The 18,794-nt window shown below is 42.7% G+C and overlaps 1 protein-coding gene across 2 annotated transcripts in view; it reads right to left on the bottom strand.

Moving 5' to 3' along the window:
• Window positions 1-15,511, bottom strand: part of ROCK2 (Rho associated coiled-coil containing protein kinase 2) — a 103,357-nt gene extending 87,846 nt beyond the window's left edge. Inside the window, exon 1 of one of the 2 annotated variants that reach the window (XM_040553491.1) lies at window positions 14,979-15,511. In XM_040553491.1, coding sequence (XP_040409425.1) covers window positions 14,979-15,143 — 165 coding nt within the window. In that variant the 5' untranslated portion in view covers window positions 15,144-15,511. Of the gene's footprint in view, window positions 1-7,233; window positions 7,252-14,978 lie in introns of those variants that run through there. The other variant, XM_040553494.1, reaches the window with a different exon arrangement.
• Between the last annotated feature and the right edge of the window lie 3,283 nt (window positions 15,512-18,794).

Raw genomic sequence — 18,794 nt, 5'->3', positions numbered from 1 at the left:
TGTTTCTTTCTTAACAATTTAGAGATAGTACCAGTCATTAAAAATACTTTAAAACCAACTGTGAAATTAAAAGCATGCTTTCTGCAAAACATTAAAATACTTTTATTTGTGATAAACACATCCACCTCTGTGTTAAAACCCAGAAGTAACTCCTTTTGTCCTTTAAACCCAAACAAGATTCACTCAGCATTACACCACTGACGTAGCTGATGTTGTAGCCCTGGTGTAAGACTATTCCATCAGAAAACTCTAAGTATAACATCCAAGTAGCATTTGTACAATTTAATCCGGTCAACTATCAAACCGAGCTGCACAGCCTGCTTTGTGCCAGTGTAACATGCTGTATGTATTTGAGGTTTACACTGGTGGAGCAATGGTAACATGGCACTAGGAATAATTTCCAAATAAGCACTGGCAGATAAGACCTCAAATTAGTCACTCTGGCATTTCGCATGTTGATGCATTCTACTATTTACAGCTATTTTCAGAAGAAAACGAGATCCAGTATGAGTCTTTAAAATGAGCTTGTTTACACCCACAATTATGTTGTTTCCTAAAACGGGAAGAAACAACAGATTAAAGCAATGGGCTACAATACAAAAAGTAGATTTAAGTTACTCTAATTTAAACACAGGCCAGTACTGATAGGAATCGGCCTTCTTCTCCCATGCAATGGTTGCATAAAACAAGTTTCTTCAAAGTAAACTTTTCCATTTTCAACTATTTTCTCTGTGTATAGGCTAGAAAGACAGCAGCCTATCACCCCATTTCTTTCGTACATAGGCCTGAATGTGATAACTCATCTCTCTTATTCTAATTCGATAATCTTCTAAGCTTATATTATCTCAGTTAACTTTCAAAAAAGTAGCTTTGGGAGGAAATGTCTTGAACCACTGCTTTTTCTAGGGCTTCAACTGTCACATAACAGTTAAAAAGCAGATTCTATCTGAATTGTTAAGCTTCTCTAATTTTGAAAGAAGGTAGAGTATTTGCACCGCGGTACAGAGCTTTGTTCTTGTCACCATGCTCCCTCTGTACTCACGGGTGCACACCATCAGGGCCCATGGACTTGTTAATTTGCTCAAATTTTCCTTGACTTGATGCTCTCCCACCAGAGGTACAACTTCCTTACTCCAGCCTTTCAGCCTGGTCTCTGGGATTCCTGAAGGCAAGTCTTGCTAGTAAAGACTGAAGCAAAGCTGGCATTCAATACCTTGACCATTTCACTGTCCCGGGTAGCCAGGTCTGCCGTTTCCTTCAGGAGAGGGCCCATATTTTCCCTAGTCTTCCTTTTGTCACTGAGGTACTTGTAGAAGGCTCTTCTTCTTGCCCTTGATGTCCTTGACCAGATTCAATTTTCTCTGGGCTTTGGCTTTCCTAACCTATAATCCCTGCCTGCTTGGACAATGTCTCTGTATTCCTCCCAGGCTACCTGTCCTTGCTTCCAGCCTCTGTAGGCCTCCTTTCTCTGCTCGAGTTTGGCCAGGAGCTCCCTGTTCACCCATGCAGTCCTCCTACAATTTTTGCCTGACTTCCTCTTTCTTGGGATACATCATGCCTGAGCTTGGAGAAGGTGATCCTTGAATATTAACCTGCCTTCCTGGGTCCCTTTTTGCTCCAAGGCAGTATCGCATGGGACTCTACTAAGCGGATCTCTGAGGAGGCCAAAGTCTCTCTCCCAAAGTCCAGGGTTTGTGAGCTTGCTGCCCTCAGAATGTCCAGTGGTGCCCAGCACCAGGACAAGAGGCAGTGGGCACAAACTGGAACCCAAGAGGCTCCATCTAAACATCACAAAGCACGTTCTTAGCATGAGGTGCCGGGGCCCTGGCGCAGGCTGCCCAGAGAGGCGGTGGGGTCTCCTCCTTGGAGGCCTTCAGAAGCCGCCTGGACGTGGTGCTGGGCACCCTGCTCTGGGCGGCCCTGCTGGAGCAGGGGCTGGGCCGGGGGGCCTCAGGAGGTCGCTGCCAACCATGACCATTCTGTGGTTCATTACCAACATTGGTGTAGGACACCCAGATGACGGCCTACATTCAGAAGCAGCATACTTTGATTAATAAGCAGACCATTCAACTGAAGCCTAGGTCTTTGAGGAAAGGAAGCAGTATAGATTTTCTGGTTTTCACAAACCTAGGATTTTTTTTTTTTTTAAATGTCATAGTTTTAGTTGCAGTCAAATTCTGACAGGATTAAATAGGAAAATTATTTGGTTTAATTTTAATCAAGATTAGTTTCTCAGGTCAGTTTACAACACACTAGCACAAGCATTTGCATCACTATAAAGGTGGTGCCCCATGGAAGGAGGTGGAGCTATTTCTTTAGCTGATAGTGAAAGTATTTGTGGAACTTGACTAAGCATCTGTGTTTGTTTTTGTTGTTGTTTGTTTTTAAATCAATATAACTAGGAAGGTCAATATAACTAAGGGAGAAAGGTGAAAAAGATCTGAGATTGCTTTGCTGCAGTTTCCCATACTTATCTTCTACTTCCTCAGATTTTAACATTTCTTTTTCTAATATTACAAGCTGCTTCATTTCTCCCTCAATGTATAATTTTATTGGTTGATCTACATTTTCAAAGGTATATATATTTTCATTAAGTATATATAAACTTGATTGTGACTATCCTTAATGACTGAAGCCCTTAAATAAATGTAAAAAATATACACACCTTAAAAAAACCAAACATCTAGATTAGAGAATAACCCTGCAAAAAACTTAATTATTTCAAATATAAAGACCATAACATCTATTCCTCTTCTAAACACGCTACTACTGAGTCAGAAGAGCCACGCTGGTTCCATCAGTAACATTTTTTACATATAAACACCATTGAGAACGCACGTCTGTGCTCTGCTGTGCACGTGTCTGACCTAATTCCCAAGGGATGTTTTGGTGCTGCACACCCAGCCAGCTCACTGGGCCACGTAGGACCCATTTAGCATAGTCACAGTTTCTTAGACCAAGGAATCTTGTGTCCAGCTTTTTAAAAATAAAAGGATCGCATTGTCATACCTTCCTTTGGAGTGCCAGAATTACCATTATAGACTACCTGAAAGCAGGTAGGCTATTACTAATTACTGCTGTATTTACCTCCACACTGCAGGCCAGTCATCTGGCCCAAGGACCATACTCGTCCCATTTAATAAGCTTTTGTCTGCAATGTGTCATCTCTTTTCTGTTTCTGAAGTCGTTCAGAAACAGATACCATATCCTACAGCATCCTAAGGTTTTCCCAGTCCCCTGACTACTCGCGGATCTTAAAAGGATGATGACAGAGCTTATCTGGAAAGACAGAAAGGCATTCAAAAGGACTTTGTTTATGGTTGATATAAATCTTCACAAAGGAACCGATGTCCTCGGGAACTTTGCTCTGTCAGACAATTAAGCACCTTGTATCTTCATACTTGTAGGTATATTTCACAGTCTTCCTCTGGAACTTTGCTCTCAGACAACTTAGTATCTTGTGCATACATACTTAGAGGTGTATTTCACAGTCTTTTTGAGATAAAGCTATTACAGTGAACAACCCCTAGGCACTATAAATCTTAAACTAAGTATGAAGTTTTTCTTTCGATACATACTGGCTTTCAAGTTTATGGTATTATCTCCACACACCTGGGCAACAAGATTTTGTCTTAATCACTGTATCATTGAAGATAAGATAAGCATATTTGCTTTTAACAAGACAGTTAAATTGCAACTCTACCAAGATTTATTTACATACAGATATTAAAAATATCAGCAGAGATTACAGTAGCTAAAAGAAATTTTATAACGGAAGAATATTTTTCATTTATTTAGCTTGCATTTACTGCAGTGTGACTAGTTTCTCCCTTCTGTGAAAATTCAGCTTTGGAATACAAAGAATTAAAAAAAATCATGAATGTTAAAAAAAATACAGCACAAAATTCAGGACTAAGTGAATATCCCAAGGTACTTGGAAAAGCAAAGCAAAATGAATAAAATAGATTTCACGTTCACGGTGGTTCTGTAAGTGGAAATAGTTTTCCCATGGGTGGTAACTTGATGTTTTCTAAAATTTCCTTAAGATTTGGCAGTAGGCATTTCCACCTCTGAGGAGAGGCTGAAAGAGCTGGGACTGCTCTGCCTGGAGAAGAGAAGGCCCAGGGGGATCTCATCAGGGTCTGTCAGAACCTGAAGGGAGGTGCTGGGAGGACAGAGCCAAGAGGCAACGGGCACAAACTGGCACACAGGAGGTTCTGCCTGAACATCACAGAGCACTGTGTTAACATGGGGGTGCCGGGGCCCTGGCCCAGGCTGCTCAGAGAGGCACATTTACCCGTGTCTCTTGGAAAAGTACTGCAGCACACATCCTATATGGTACATAGCAAGTACAGAGCACAGACCTGTGAGCTAACTAGAAGCAGTACAGCCCCATTCAGTGCGGTGCCATCCTACAGCACACAGAGACTTTTACTAAAGCTGCATTTAGATCTGGCGAAATAAAATCCTTACATCAACAAAAACAGCTTGTCAGCTTCACCACACATCATTGAAACATGAGCACGACCTGATCATTTCGAGCCATTCCAGACCAAGTAGTGTCCCCTAACTGATTCTGGTTTCTTCTCATTCCTTGCTACCCTTCACGGAAAATCCGCGTACAACCACTGTATGCATCCCATTGTCAAAGGGAGTTCAAGCATAAAAAAAGAGTCCAGTATTTTCAGAAAGTGAACATTGGAATATGGCTAAATAATTGGAGTGACATTACTTTAGATTTAAAGACCTCCTACTTTACTACCTCCTGGTCTGCTGGAAGAGTGGTGATGCCCAATTTTACCAGAATACTACTTAGCCTGCTCTGTCACACCATATCCAAGCCAGTAAGTCAAAACCAGTAAAATAATCAGCAATTTATGCTTAAAATAAACCCTGAGAGTACTCTGGCCAAATGATGCACTTCAAGGCTTGGCCTGCAGCAGCAGGTTAAAGAAGAGCAGCAGCTGGGCTCACCTGAAAGAGCCCAGTCCCACACCCAGTTGCCCGTCCCCGCAGTGCACTTCTGGACAGCTGCAGGCTGTGACTTTAACCCCACGGCTGAGGTGAGACCATGCTGGCTGGAGCACAACAGGACCTGACCGCTGTCTGGGTCACTGCTACAGCTGCAGACTTACAGACAACAGAAATATTTTACTTTTGCAACTATTTTGCATGCAATGAAACCAAAAAAAAAGTCATGATCTTCTCGCGATCCCTATGTAACTTCAGCATCACTGGCCCTAGAACATCACAGTGCCAAGCATGTTTGTTTCTCTTTTCCTCTCTTTTCAATTTTAGAGAATATCCACCTAAATGCTGATAAGATTTCATACAATAAAAAATAAACCAAGCCATTATGACAGTAAAAACAATACCAATTCTATAATGCAGAAGATTATTTGATATATAAAAACAAGAACAATTCCTATGTGCCAAGAAAGGAGTTGAATCACATGGCAGTGTATGCTGGTATTTATGCACTAGAAATGTAAGATTGAAACAAAAATATAACTAAAAAGTTCCAAAACTTAAACATAACACCTTTTCTCTCACCCTCCCAATTCAGCATCCATGCTATATACTATGTTGATAAACAGAAATAACTTAATCATGCATTGATTGCTTATGATTTAATTAAAAAGAAAAAGTATTTGGATTGTAAGTATACTAAAACTTCACCAACTTACATCTAAGTCTGAAATACACACTGTGCATCTTCCCTCCTACAGACAGTGTGATTTCAAAAAAAAAAAAAATACCATTACAGAACATACTTTCAGCAACACAGTCTAAACAAAATGTCCCATACTTTATAGAAAATTTAAACTACAGTAAGGCTCAACGCTCCCTGAGGCATTCTGATTCACTGAAATATATCCTGCAGGGTAGTCATACAAAATCTAGGATTTTTTTTTAATAATGATCAATGTCACATTTTACATAACTGGTTTTAAAGTTCCATTCTCAGTTTTTAATAATCTAAGTTTTGATAAAGATATTTTGGCAGGTAGAAAGGGGACAGTTGCGACCTCCGGCAATTGAGAAACACCATGAGGCATATATGCAGAAGAATACTGGTATTCCTTCTGAAAATGAAGAGCAATTAAATAGTTTATTTTGACACCTAAATTGCCCTTCTTCAGAAACAGCCATCATGAAAATAGATGAAATGAGTCACGCCTCATACTGCTACTGTTTCAGCCTTCCACATATGAACGGTTCTTCATCATACCATCCATATTTAATGTTTGCCTCATAATCTTAACAGTTAGAAATTATTGTCAAAAGCAGAAAACTAGCTGGATGTCTACATTTAAAAATACTATGGTGGCAAATCCTTTTAAGGAGAGGCAGCTTACATATTTATCTTTTCCTCATTCAAGCTGTAATTATTCCTGACATAGAAAAAACACCACACACACATAAAACAGTAGTTTTGCTCCTTTATTTGCTGCTACATTCAAATTTTGCACCAGAACTCTGAGAACTGGAGTTCTGCTATTCCCTACCCCAATAATGTTTGGGAGTCAAGGCAAGACCTTCAATTCTGCAGATATGAACTCTGGGGAAACCCGCAGAGATGGGGATTAAGGAAAATAACTAAAAAATATAATTAAAAGTACATTTAATGTAAGAGAAATTATTTGTTTACAGTAATACTGAACATTGAACTTGACAGAAGCAATGAAAAAACAGGACTTCACAAAAACTTTTGTTTAGCAATCATCTTGAAAATGTAGTTCTTTCTAGCTTATCCACCAGATCCATAGCTTAGTTCAGGTGCTTATAATACCAGCATGGATATCTCTCTTAATTTTAACGAAATTACTAAGTACTTTGTGCCCCCAGAGAAAATACTAAACATAGAATAACGTTTAAATTAACTGCAGTAGCTGCAATACAAGAATAAACTGTGAGTATCTCCCTGCCACAGGAGTAATTCAAGTAGTTGTCTTCAGTTACCTTTCATACTGAAGAATTAAAAACAAAAAGGGTGGGGGAGGGAGGAGTTATAGTTTACAATCCAGGATTATACAACTTAAAGAGGTCATTAAGTTAAATAGGCCAAGAATTAAAAGTTATGGCTTAATGCCTAAATGGGCTGACTTTTACTGTTGGAGGAAGAGGCCCGAAACATTCACTAACAGAAACAGACTGTGCATGTACACAGCTGGCACTAGAAAGGTTTTTCATTACTCACTAAGCCATCAGCTTCCAACACGGTATTTTTACCTGCTCTTCTCCATTTTCTTGCACTGTTAGAGGGAATAGATCTACTCCTAAGGGGGGACTTCATGGTCATTCTATCACAAAGGTTTAAAAAACCTGCAAAAGAAGCATTCAGAAGTCAAGGATAATCATACGCTTGCGTATAAAAAGGGGCGGAAACAACATCAAGTAACTCAGCAATATCTTATACCTACTTACTACAGCTGGTTCCACGTGTCTTCAGCTGCACATATCAGAAGTCTACCACAAAATATGCTCCCCTGTACACCAGCTGGTAATAAAAGATTTAAAAATGAAAACCTATGTCCTATACATGCAACGAATGACAACGCTCTTCTTTCTGATCTTGCACTCAACTTAATCAGTGCTAAACTGAAAATGGAGACCAGAACAAACCAGTCACAGAAACCACAGGGAAAACCAGTTTAAAACGGGTTTCTGCATGGAATGGAATATTTTCATAGCATAGGCAAGCCAAACTGAACGTATACCCCTCAACCGAAAACAGTGTTCTCTTAAAAAAAAATTTACAGTAGCAATCTCTTTGAAGACATGCACATACACACTACAGTGAACTTACCGATGTAGTCCTTCACTTTCAACAAAAGAAAATCACGGAGGACCAATCAAGTTGTACAGCAGCAGCAAACACAAGTAGACTAAGTTTTCCAAATTCACAACTTGTTCAATAAAAAGTAATTTCCAAGAAACACCCAAAGGTATTTCTCATCTACACCACTTCAGAGTAAACCTACGCTGTTGAGACAGCAATATTTGATTCTTAATCAACAGCTAAGCTACAAACTTTGGATAATTACATGTAACAGCAGTGACAGATGCGGCCAAAAAAAAAAGATGTATTAGAACCTCATAATAGTAATTGTAATTTTAGTTAAACTTTAAATACCACTCAGAAGAAGTGTAGAACTTCACTATTTTCTCTTTCAATTTACTTATTCAATAACAGTAACAGTCAACACTGTTTGTTTAGAGATTGAAAAAAGAATAGAAGGCATATTTAGTAAAGATTAGCTTGTCTTCCTTCCTCATGGTTACAAGCCTTATTTCATGTTTGTATCTGACCTCCACTTCATTTCCTCCTGAAGAAAAGCTTAAAAAAAAAATCCTATGTTTGGATCAGTCACCCAAACTTTATCCTGCTTAATGCAGGATCCTGTTATTTTCCACTTTAAATGCAGACTAAAAGTCAGTACCCATGACTTTGAACAGTCAAGACAGAAAGCAACCGCTTTGTTATCCAAGTCCTCAAGACTCAGAATTAAACACTTTGCCATAATGTTTGCTCAATCACCCTCTCTATATCACATTAAGTCCATTCTAAACATTTAATTCTTCTCCAGCATAGGAGGGAAAAAAAGAAAAGCTTTTCGTAAAGCTGGAAACCGAGAAAGATGTGTCTGATGGCATGCAGTGCCAACACGGGAATAGAGCGCAGAGAGCTTCCTGCACTGCGAGCTGGTCACTGATCCCTGTCTGCAACATCTGACCAACATCGCCCTGCTAACAATATGACCACAGCATTAACGGGGCAGTGCTGCACATTACCGTTTAGTTTGGGCGCACAGAAAACACAAAATATGCAATCGGTGACCATCTGCAAATGATTTGACTTCGGCAAGTTGTTCTACATTAAATAAAATTAATGGAAGATAGAAATAATGAAAAAACATTTGCACACTCAGATTTTCTTCTCACATTTACCACCTTCCAGATCCTACAACAACTGAGGCAGAGACTGAACAGAAGGGCAAGTGGGTGACGAAAGCAACCCCCATCCCTTGATGTGAAAGAAAAGCTCAACACCAGGATATTTCACATAAGACAAACCAGCCCACTCTCTTAGTAGCAGTAACCATAGCAGAAGAACACAGAAAAGAGAGCTAAGTCCACATCACATAAGCAGCTGCTACCGATCGATACCATCCAACCAAATAAAAGTCTGACCAAGTTCACAGAATCGCCATCTTCCAAACATAGTTGGACCCCCTGCACATGCGGTGGTGGCCAAACGACCCCTTTAAGCACAGCACCTTACAACTTTGTTAGCGGATAATTAATACAATGCTCTAAAGTAAGGACACAGGCGGCACTTCACCTGCGCTAAGGAAGCCGTGACTTTGCTGGTTTGGAAGACGAACTCCTCCTGGCCTGAACTCCTTCTGTACAGCAAGCGTTTCTGCAGTTTCACTGCTGTAGCAAAAGCGTCACACACAGTAGGTACAGCTTTGGAACCAAGCACCACGTTCAGCTGACTGTTTACATAGCAAAAGACTCATTAAAATAAGTTTATTGCTAACAAAGGCTGCCAAAATAAACATAGTATTCTTGTTCTTAACCAGCATGATATATCAGGAAAAAAGTATTTTGGGTGAATTTTTCACTGGAATCATTTGGTGCTTTTAGGAATAGCAGTTTAAAACAACCTCTGAGTTCATACAGCATCCCCCTCCCCACACCTACACTTATGGGTTATTAAAAAAATACCTATATAAAAAAAAAAGCACATATAAATTCTTCTATTCTTTCATTACATAAAACTCTATTACCAAGTTTCAACCCCTTTCATCCCTATAATCCACGGATAATTCCTCCGCAGTAGCAATGCAATACCGGTTATTTTTATAGATCAAACATTGGCAAGAAAGCGTCTACTGAGAGCTGCAGAGATTGTTTACTGTGGTAGCATTTTTTTCCTTCAAATTAGGCAGCTTTTGGCATGGATAGCATCACTAGACAAATAGCCAAGTGCTTTGGCATTGCTCTGCCATTAGCTGAAACCTGAAATTTTATTTAACAAAATGGTTTTTAATCAGTATTTGCCGATTTGCAGAATCCCCACTGGACACTGAGGCTACTAATATTTGGAATAGAGTTTTTTTGTTTTGTTTTGTTTTTTTTTTTAAAGAAAATCAGAAAAGAATGGTGCTAGTTGTTACAAAGGCTGAACAACTAAAGGATACTAATGACCCACTCTGCAATCTGATCAATACAGGCAAAAATATTGGGAGCACGTATCATTCTAGTGAATGCGCATGAAATCTGGCTGCATCGTATGTGTGGCATTAAAAGCAGAGCAGACTACTTTTTTTCTCCTTTCTTAAACTAAGCGAAATGCTTTAATTCTGGTGTGTAATAATACAGAATATAAGAACACACTTGTAAGTGTCAGAAAATAGAACTGTCCTTTTCCAGTGAAACTACATTGCTATATATAAAACCATTACCCAGGAACAAAGAACAAAAGGCAATTCTGTTTCTTTAAAGCTCATCTCTTCAACTCTACAGTAGATGTTCTGAAATTACAAATTAAAAATAGAAAGTTTCTAGAAAGAGTTAGGAGCTAAGAAAGAAATAACAGCACAAGAACTGTAACAAACAAGGAAAAAAAAATCTTCTGGAGCAGAGAAACATTTGGCTTGTCCACTTACTGGGCAATGAATTTCAGATCAGATCCTGATAGCTGCTACATTTTCAGCTCTTCGCTGTGCTAGATGGTTAAAATTAACACACTAGATGGTTCTTACTCATTCAAAATTACGTGACAATAAGCTCAGGAAAGTGAGGTGACTTCAATATTATTTCTGAAATCCCCTGAAAGCTCCTAAAACCAAAATCCTGCAACAGGATAGATGCATGTCAGCCATGAAGACCTGGAGACCACATACGAAGAAAGCTCAGCTGAGCGATCTGCTAAGTTAACACTGCTGGTGTCACACTGGTGTGTCACACTGGTACCCATGCAGGTGATGAGACAGCTGCAGAGACATGTACTGAAAGGGTGACTGTCACAGCTGTACCAGTAACACATTTTTCATCAGGAGCAACGCTCTAGGGTCTCGATGGCAAGGTTAAATTTCTCTGAACTTCTATTCCTCTCCAAACTAGCATAAATACAGCATTTGCCCATCAATTTTATCTTAACAGAGAAGCAAAAAGGCATTTTTCCCCAGTTTTAAGGCATGTATATTCCAAGACACTGAAGCACATGTCTTCCAACCGCCTCCCTGCTCTGCAGCGTGCCACAAACATGCCCACAGCCGGCACCGTGATCACTGCCTGACAGCGAGAACAGCTTCTCCTGACGGCTCACACCACCACGACAAGGCAGAAGCATAACGCTAAAACACCAGGGCTTGCACTGCACAAAACAAAAGGCAGCCGCGAGCTCCCTTCTCTCCCCAACTGCCCTCGACCGCAGCCTGCAGCACACACACCCAGTGGGGAGGTGGCCGGTAAGATTTATGGGAGCTGCTCGTCACCACCCCGAAATTCTGCGCTCGAGTCCAGCACATGCTGAGGTCACACAGTGACACGGGGCAAGGAAAGGGAAGTCTGGATTAGTTTTGCACAGCCCACGTTGACCTGTCTGCTCTCCTTCTGGAGAACATTCAGTCTTCAGATAATGCTTATCAATGCGCCCTTAAATAACACGTATTCGATACTATATAAAACAGCTCCATTTACACTGCAGGTAGAGCATATATGCAAATGAAAAAAGAAGCACATGTATTTGAGAACTGTTAAGCTCTTCTTCAACGTAGCTGGCAGCTCAGAATCATTCGGTAGGGCTGTATTTATAGTAGGGTTTCTTATAGATCACCCAAGGTCAAATGCCATTTAACACGATCATCAATGTGTACATGCAGTGCACATAAAAGCGTCACTTCACAGAATTAGCGGATGACACAAACTGGCAGAGGAGCAAGTCACACGAATACAGTAGTTTTACCAACCAACCTGCGCAATCTAAACGTGATATACCAAAAAGGTTTTCATAACTGCTGCTACAGGACCAAAAAGAATAAGACTATATCACAGAGGTGTAACAAAAAAAAAAAAACTTATTTATCTTAGCACAGGCAACAGAGGCTTTCAGCATATTACAATGAGAAAAAGAACAGTCAACAGATGTCTAAATAAGGTTGCAGAAACCACTTTCCTTTGTGGAGGTTCTCACTTGAGCCTACAATGGCATCGTGTACACAGCTCTAGTGCTGCCGTTTTCATTTTCAGCTCTTTATCAAACCAAAACCAGAAGAACCCACCAAGTGCAGCACAGGCTATGCATCTGAACCACCTTAATAAGTTCTCTATGGTAACCTTTTTTTTTTTTTTTTTAATTTAGCAGGAAAAGGATGGTGATAAGCATACCACGTATTTCAATTTGCGCATTTTAAAAATTCTGCCCTCGCAAGTTAGCTACCATGACAAACTAAATGGTGAGCTCTGAATTGAGGCTATGTGTTTTCTCCAGAGATAAATCTTGTTCAATCACAAATGATTATGCTTAATACAGGCAAAATAGCGAAGTAGTAAGTCATATAATATAGCAGTGGCCATATTAGAAAAATCTAATGGTCTCCCGGAGCCATACAGGGGTGGAGGGAAATAATCAGTTATCTGGCCTCATAGATGCTGCTGTTGAAGAAGCAGACGGTGTGGTGAGGAAGGTACACAAAGAAAGCCTCCTCGTTCGCAGCCACCGCATAAATTAGCTCCTGATAGGCAACGGAACTGATATCTAGAGAAAGACAGCTTATTACCTCTGCTTTTCACTTTGTTCAAATTTGCAGCATGTGTTGTAGATTAACAGTTACTTTTTCACTTTTTACAGCTTCCCAAAAATAAAACACGCACACGAAACGCAGAATAGCAGCTGTTTATGACTTTTTACAGCGTAAGGAAATGAATTCCATTTTGAATTCCATTCCACATTTTTAGTTTTGGTTATGTTATTTTTGGAGGATGAAATAGTAGCATTCCAGCCAGTCTTTTTAAGACCTTTTCCCTGACTCTTAGTTTCAGTTGCTGTATTTCTACTTTTAAACGAAAACACATTTCCACTTATGATAATTTACTCTGAAAGTGAGCTGTTTACCAAACAAGTAAGTGTTGCAATTTGAATATGATTTTTTCATATTTGGATTGCAATAGGCAGCCTAAAATGCCGATACAAAATTAATGTCAAATAGCATAAAGCAACAATACCAAAGCCCCAAAGGCTTTTACAGGAAATCCACTGCAAATTTCATAAGGTCAATAAAAAAGCCTAACCAATTTATTATTTCATACACAGGCATGCAGAATGCAAAACTAGGAAACTTGATTTAATGTTATATTTTCCTTGCTGTTAATTATTTAAACAACACTTACAGAGAGAGTGCAGAGAATAAACTGATGGACTTTGCTACAAAAATATGCATTTACAATCCAGTTAGGATACTTCCACGGTTTACTGATTTGTCCAATGTATTACACGAACTGGTCTACACTATAAAATTACAAAACATATATAAAAAAAAAAAAGGTGTTAAGCATCCTAGTTTCTGCAATTAGAATTTCTTTTCAGAAACTTAAACAGTTTTTAGCGTATCTAATCCATGTCCAAGCCACGGGAGGCAAGAGAATAAAAGTAACACTCCATTGAGTATAAAAGCAGAGTGTGAAAAAGTCTGCTGGGGTTAAACGTTAACCTGATGCATTTTTCAGAACGACTGTACTATTTTTAAACTGCTCTTTTTTGGCCACAGGTCAAAGTTTTCCTAGCAAAATACCAATGTGAAAACGCTGGGAGCAAAGCCCAGAGGCAGCTCTCTCTGCTTTGGCCTAGGCTAGAACTTATCTGAATCTAGCTAGATATGTAGCCCTGTTTCCCACTCCCCTTCATTGACTGCTATGGGTAATATGCCTCGTTACGCCTCTGAACGTCTACGAGAGGAATAATGCAGCACTAAAGCCTTGAGAACGACATTTTTCAGATGTTATAGGAAATTCCTATATTCTCCACACAGCACAGGCATACATACTGTTCAGTCAGTTCCTGTATTTTTGGCCAAACAGAACTGAGCCATTTGAAAGAGGAAAAAAAAAAAAGAGAGAGAAAGGCTCAGTGTAAGTGCCTTGAGCAACTCTTGGAAAGGCTGGGATTTTTCCCCCCTTTTCTGTTCCTCTTCACTGGGACACACTGGAAATCTTGGTAAAGATTGGAAATATCAGGCCTAAAGACCCAGAGATTCAGTTTTAAAACGTATTAATAAAAATAAAGCGGGGCGGCTCTCACGGCCTTTTCCAGGGTTGAGATGTTTTAAATGGGGAAACGTAACTCCCTTCCCACTCCTTCCTGAGGGCACGGATTTCTTGCTAAAGGAAATTCAGTTTCACGCACTCACGCCGAAAAATGCGACTTGCCACAGGAGACGGGGCCAAAGGCAGGAAACCAAGGGGATCCCGCGGGACCCCGGGGCCGATAAAGGCTCCGTGAGGCAGGTCCCCTTCCCGAGGGGCTGGTCTGGGCAGCCGGCGGCCGAGCCCGGCGCTGGCAGGCGGCGTTCCGGCGAGGTTTGGCAGCTCGCACAAAGCCAGGTACTCGCTCCGTGCACACACACGGCGCTCGGGAGGCGCGAAAGGGAAGGGTGGGAGCGATGCTGGAAGCAAAGCCGCCTCCCTCTGCAGCTCTGGGCTTTCCACAGGCGTCTCCGGGCTTCCCACAGGCGTCTCCCCCCACGTTACCCCAACCTTTAGCTTGGTACTGAAGCACAGCGCCGTGCCCCCCACCCCCTGCCCTGCCCTCCTCGGTGCCCCACGTCCCCCTCGGGCCGGGAAGGAGCCTTCCCCGTCCCCGCTCAGCCTCCTGCGGGATGCCGAAGCTCTTCCCTTCCTTCCTCCCCGCCTGCCGAGGCGCTGCCTTTGTTCCCCCCCCCCCCTTTCCCCCGCCGCCATCCCCTCACCAGCAGGCTCTCCACGTTGACCGGCGAGCGCGGGTCGCGGATCATGGACTCCAGCTTTCTCTGGCGGCCCTCGAGCATCCCCGCCGCCGAGTCGGGGAGGGGGGCCGCCGACATCTTCGCCGCCTGCTGCTGCTGCTGCTGCGGCTGCTGCTGCTGCTGGCTCATCCTGCCGGGGCTCGCCCAGCGGCGGCGGCGGGACGCCTCCCCTCTCGCTGCCGGGGAGGAGGAAGAGGAGGAGGAGGAGACGGCGAGGGGTCGCTCCGGGGCCTAGCGCGGCGCGGTTGGGCCGCCCCGCGGCCGCCCGGCCATGAAGGAAGCCGGGAGGGGAAGGGAAGGAAGGGAGAAGCGGGGCGAGCGGCTCCCTTCTTCCCGCCGCTTAGCGCTGGGGCTGCCTCCCCTGAGCCGCTCCCGCTCCCTCCGAGCCGCCCTCGCCTCTCAGTCCATGCTGAGGCGGCCGCCGCTGCCCCTTCTTCCCCTTCTTCCCCTGCCGCCGCGCCCGCCCCCGGCCCGGCCCCGTGAGGCGGCCTCCATTACCCACAAGGCTCCGCTGCCGGCGACCGCCTTGCTGGGGACTCGCTCTCCGGCCCTGCAGGAACGGGGACTCGTCGTCGCTGTCCCTTGTTCCTCAGGGGGCTCCCAGCGAGGGGACCCCGGGCCCGGAGGCTGTGGGGACGTGGGGTGGGGTGGGGGGTCAGAGCTTTTCGTGGGTGTGAAGAGAAAAATAGGGGGAAAAAGGGTTGAGCTGAGGGGGTGAGGAGGAGGTGGGCTGCGGGGTGTGGTGGGGAAGGGGCATGTAGTCCCAAAACTTGGAAAAAAAAATATGAAACCCTGAAGAATTAAAAGACTTTCGTGTGGATTCAGGCTCTGTGTGCTTATTGGCGCGGCGCACGAACCTACAGACAGCAGGCAGAGCTCGTGCCTTGCAAAGGGGGAAAGGGCCACGCTGTCCTGTTGGCTTGCTGATAGCTGGATGGCAGCGGGCTGATGTCAGAAAAACGGGCAAATGCTTTGGCTTGAAAGGAAGAGGAGATGGATTCAAAGAGAAGTAAATACGTGACTCACTCGCGTGGTTTGGAGTGAGATCACCCCGTGCCGCGTTCTGAGTCAGGACCCTGGAGCCCAGCAGCCCCCGGTTCCAGGGGGGTTCAGGTCTGGGTGTCTGGTAGCCCCAGCCTCAGCGCCAGGCTGCGCTGGGCAGTCAGCTGGGTGAAAGTCCCTGAATCGCATCTGTGCATGTCAAACTCACATTTCTTTCACTGAAATTCCTTCAGGAGTTTGGGTTTTCTGAAGGAATCAGTGAAAATATGTTTGGGAGATGTTTTTTTATTTATTTTGTAGGGCTACCTCATCCCCAAAACAGATTAGGACCCACTTCGCTGTAACATGCGCCCCAAAAACTCACATAATTTGCTCGAGCAGTTTACGTGGACACAAGATAACAGATGTAGGTCCAAGGGATTCCACCAGGATTAGGATGTGGATGCTGGTAGCATTGTGAAGTTACATGAGCTAGCACTTCAGCCCTTAGAAGCTCTAAATTACTTAAACATAATTACTTAAACATAATTTCTTCCCATATGGCCTACTTGTAAGTGAGTAGGCTAATTTCTTGTAAGCGGCAGAGCAGAAATATGTATCTTTGCTTTTTTTTAAAGAGATTTAAATAGGTTGGGACAAAAGACCAAATGTGGGCAACATATTTTCAGTGATCAACATGCTGGGTTTTGTTAATGTCAACAGGAATCTTTGGGGTGATTTCAGTGAGCTTTGAGTCAAGCACCAGGTAATTTGAAGATATCAGTTTCCCATTGACTGTAGGCAAGCTGTGTCTCTTTCCTCATTTTTTTAATCTATAAGGTTTGTCAAAACTAATCTGTACTTTATCTAGCTCATATGATTTATGGACATTATTGTCCAAATGACCGTAACAAAGAAATTCTTAAATAAGCGTAACAGCCCTTTTTGCATACAAAAAAAAAAAAAGTGCGATTGCAACTTCAAAAGTGAGTGTGTAGAAACAGTCCCTTCTTGAAATTCTTGCCCAATAGATCTATTCCTCCAGCCTTCAGGACATAGTTGCTTACTGACGAAACAAGTTTTACTCTGTTAATGTTAGAGAGACAAATTTACAATGGCAGCATCAGCTGAATTCCTTTGTACGACAAATCCTCAACAAAATCATCAGCTCAGTTCTAACAGCAAGATCTTTATTACTGGTTATAAATGATTAAGTGGCAGAAAGAGCACTTTGAAAGTCAGATCCTGCTCTCAGTTTGTAGGCTTGGTATTTGGGAAAACACTGTTTTAACATGTTAGTTGAGCAAATTGATACGGGTGTCCTAAAGGAAAAATACCACCACCTTGTGTGGTGTTTTTGCAATTCTACCTTTTCTGTCTATAGTACCATATATCTCATAGGATAACACCTATCCCTGATAGCATTTAAGGAAGAACTGGCTTTATTTAGTCCATGCACAATGGTTCTGAAGTCTGCTGCAGTGAATTGTCAACTGTTACTTAACCATGTTTTGCAAGGCAAAGCCAAAGACTCCCAGGGTGCTCTGAAAGCAGACTGCAGCTGTAAGCATGTGAATCCACAGCTGGAGCCTTCTCTCTCTCTCTCCTCCCTGGGATGCCATTTAACTCTTTAGGTGTCTAAATCCAAATATCTCTTAGGTGTCCTGAAGCACTCATGAGTTTGCTGTTGACCATTTTCAGAAGTCTGTGTTTTTATAAGCAAATTCATAAGAAGCTGGTAAGCTGGACATTGATCAGCTTCAGTGCCTCGTGAAAAGCAATTTTTAATCCCCCAGTACAGCCCCTGTAGGAGTGTCACACACTTTTAATCCACAGGGCTGTGGATTAGGAGTCACCAGCTTCAGATGTGAGGATGGTTAAATGTTGGAACAGACTTCCTAGGGAGGTGGTTGATGCCCCATGCCTGTCAGTGTTCAAGAGCCATTTGGACAATGCCCTCAGTAATATGCTTTAAGTTTTGGTTATCTCTGAAGTGGTCAGGCAGTTGGACTCCATGATCTTTGAAGGTCCCTTCCAATTGAACTATTCCATTCCATTCCAGATTGTTCCTTCAGGGTACTTACAGAGGGATCAGGGCCTCTCAGGAAGACAAGGAATTTGAATCTGGACCTCAGACATGCTTTAGCTACCAGCTATTGCAAAAGAGGAGAAAGGAGACAAGCCACTCACGTGTGCATCAGCTTTAGGAGAATGGGCTGCTCTGTTCTTAGCACTTTCAGCTGGCTTCTTACGGCTTTTGTGAGTCTTCTTCCTAGGCTTCCGCTCTCTACCATCCATGCAGAAAGAGCATAAGAGCACTGTGGAGGGGAGAGTAGATTCAGCTTATTGATAAGGTGCCTAAAAATTAGATGTAACACCTCATGTGGTTGGGTTTTACATATGAGTTGCCAATGATCTCACATAATACTTCTGTGTAGAGATGTTAGTGGACTCTCATCACAGAATCAAAGAATGCTCTGGGTTGAAAGGGACTCTTAAAGATCACCTGGTGCATCTGCATGGGCAGGGACATCTTCCTCTGGATCAGGTTGCCCAAAGCCCCGTCCCACCCAACTTTGAACACTTCCAGGGATGGGACATCCACAGCTTCTCTGGGCAGCCTGTTCCAGAGCCTCACCACCCTCATCATTGTGACAACAGAGTAAGAAGGACAGTAAAACAAATAGTCCAGCACATACACGGTCTTTGAAATCTGCCGAGCCTAAGCTCTGACAAACTGCTACAGGCAAAGGTAAGCAGCTGTCAGCCCTCCCCTTTTGGGAGCCCAAGACACTGCTC

This window comes from Cygnus olor, chromosome 3 (assembly GCF_009769625.2).
Source record: "Cygnus olor isolate bCygOlo1 chromosome 3, bCygOlo1.pri.v2, whole genome shotgun sequence".
In the NCBI taxonomy this organism is placed as follows: Eukaryota; Metazoa; Chordata; class Aves; order Anseriformes; family Anatidae; genus Cygnus; species Cygnus olor.
This window is presented reverse-complemented; position numbering and strand designations above follow the sequence as displayed.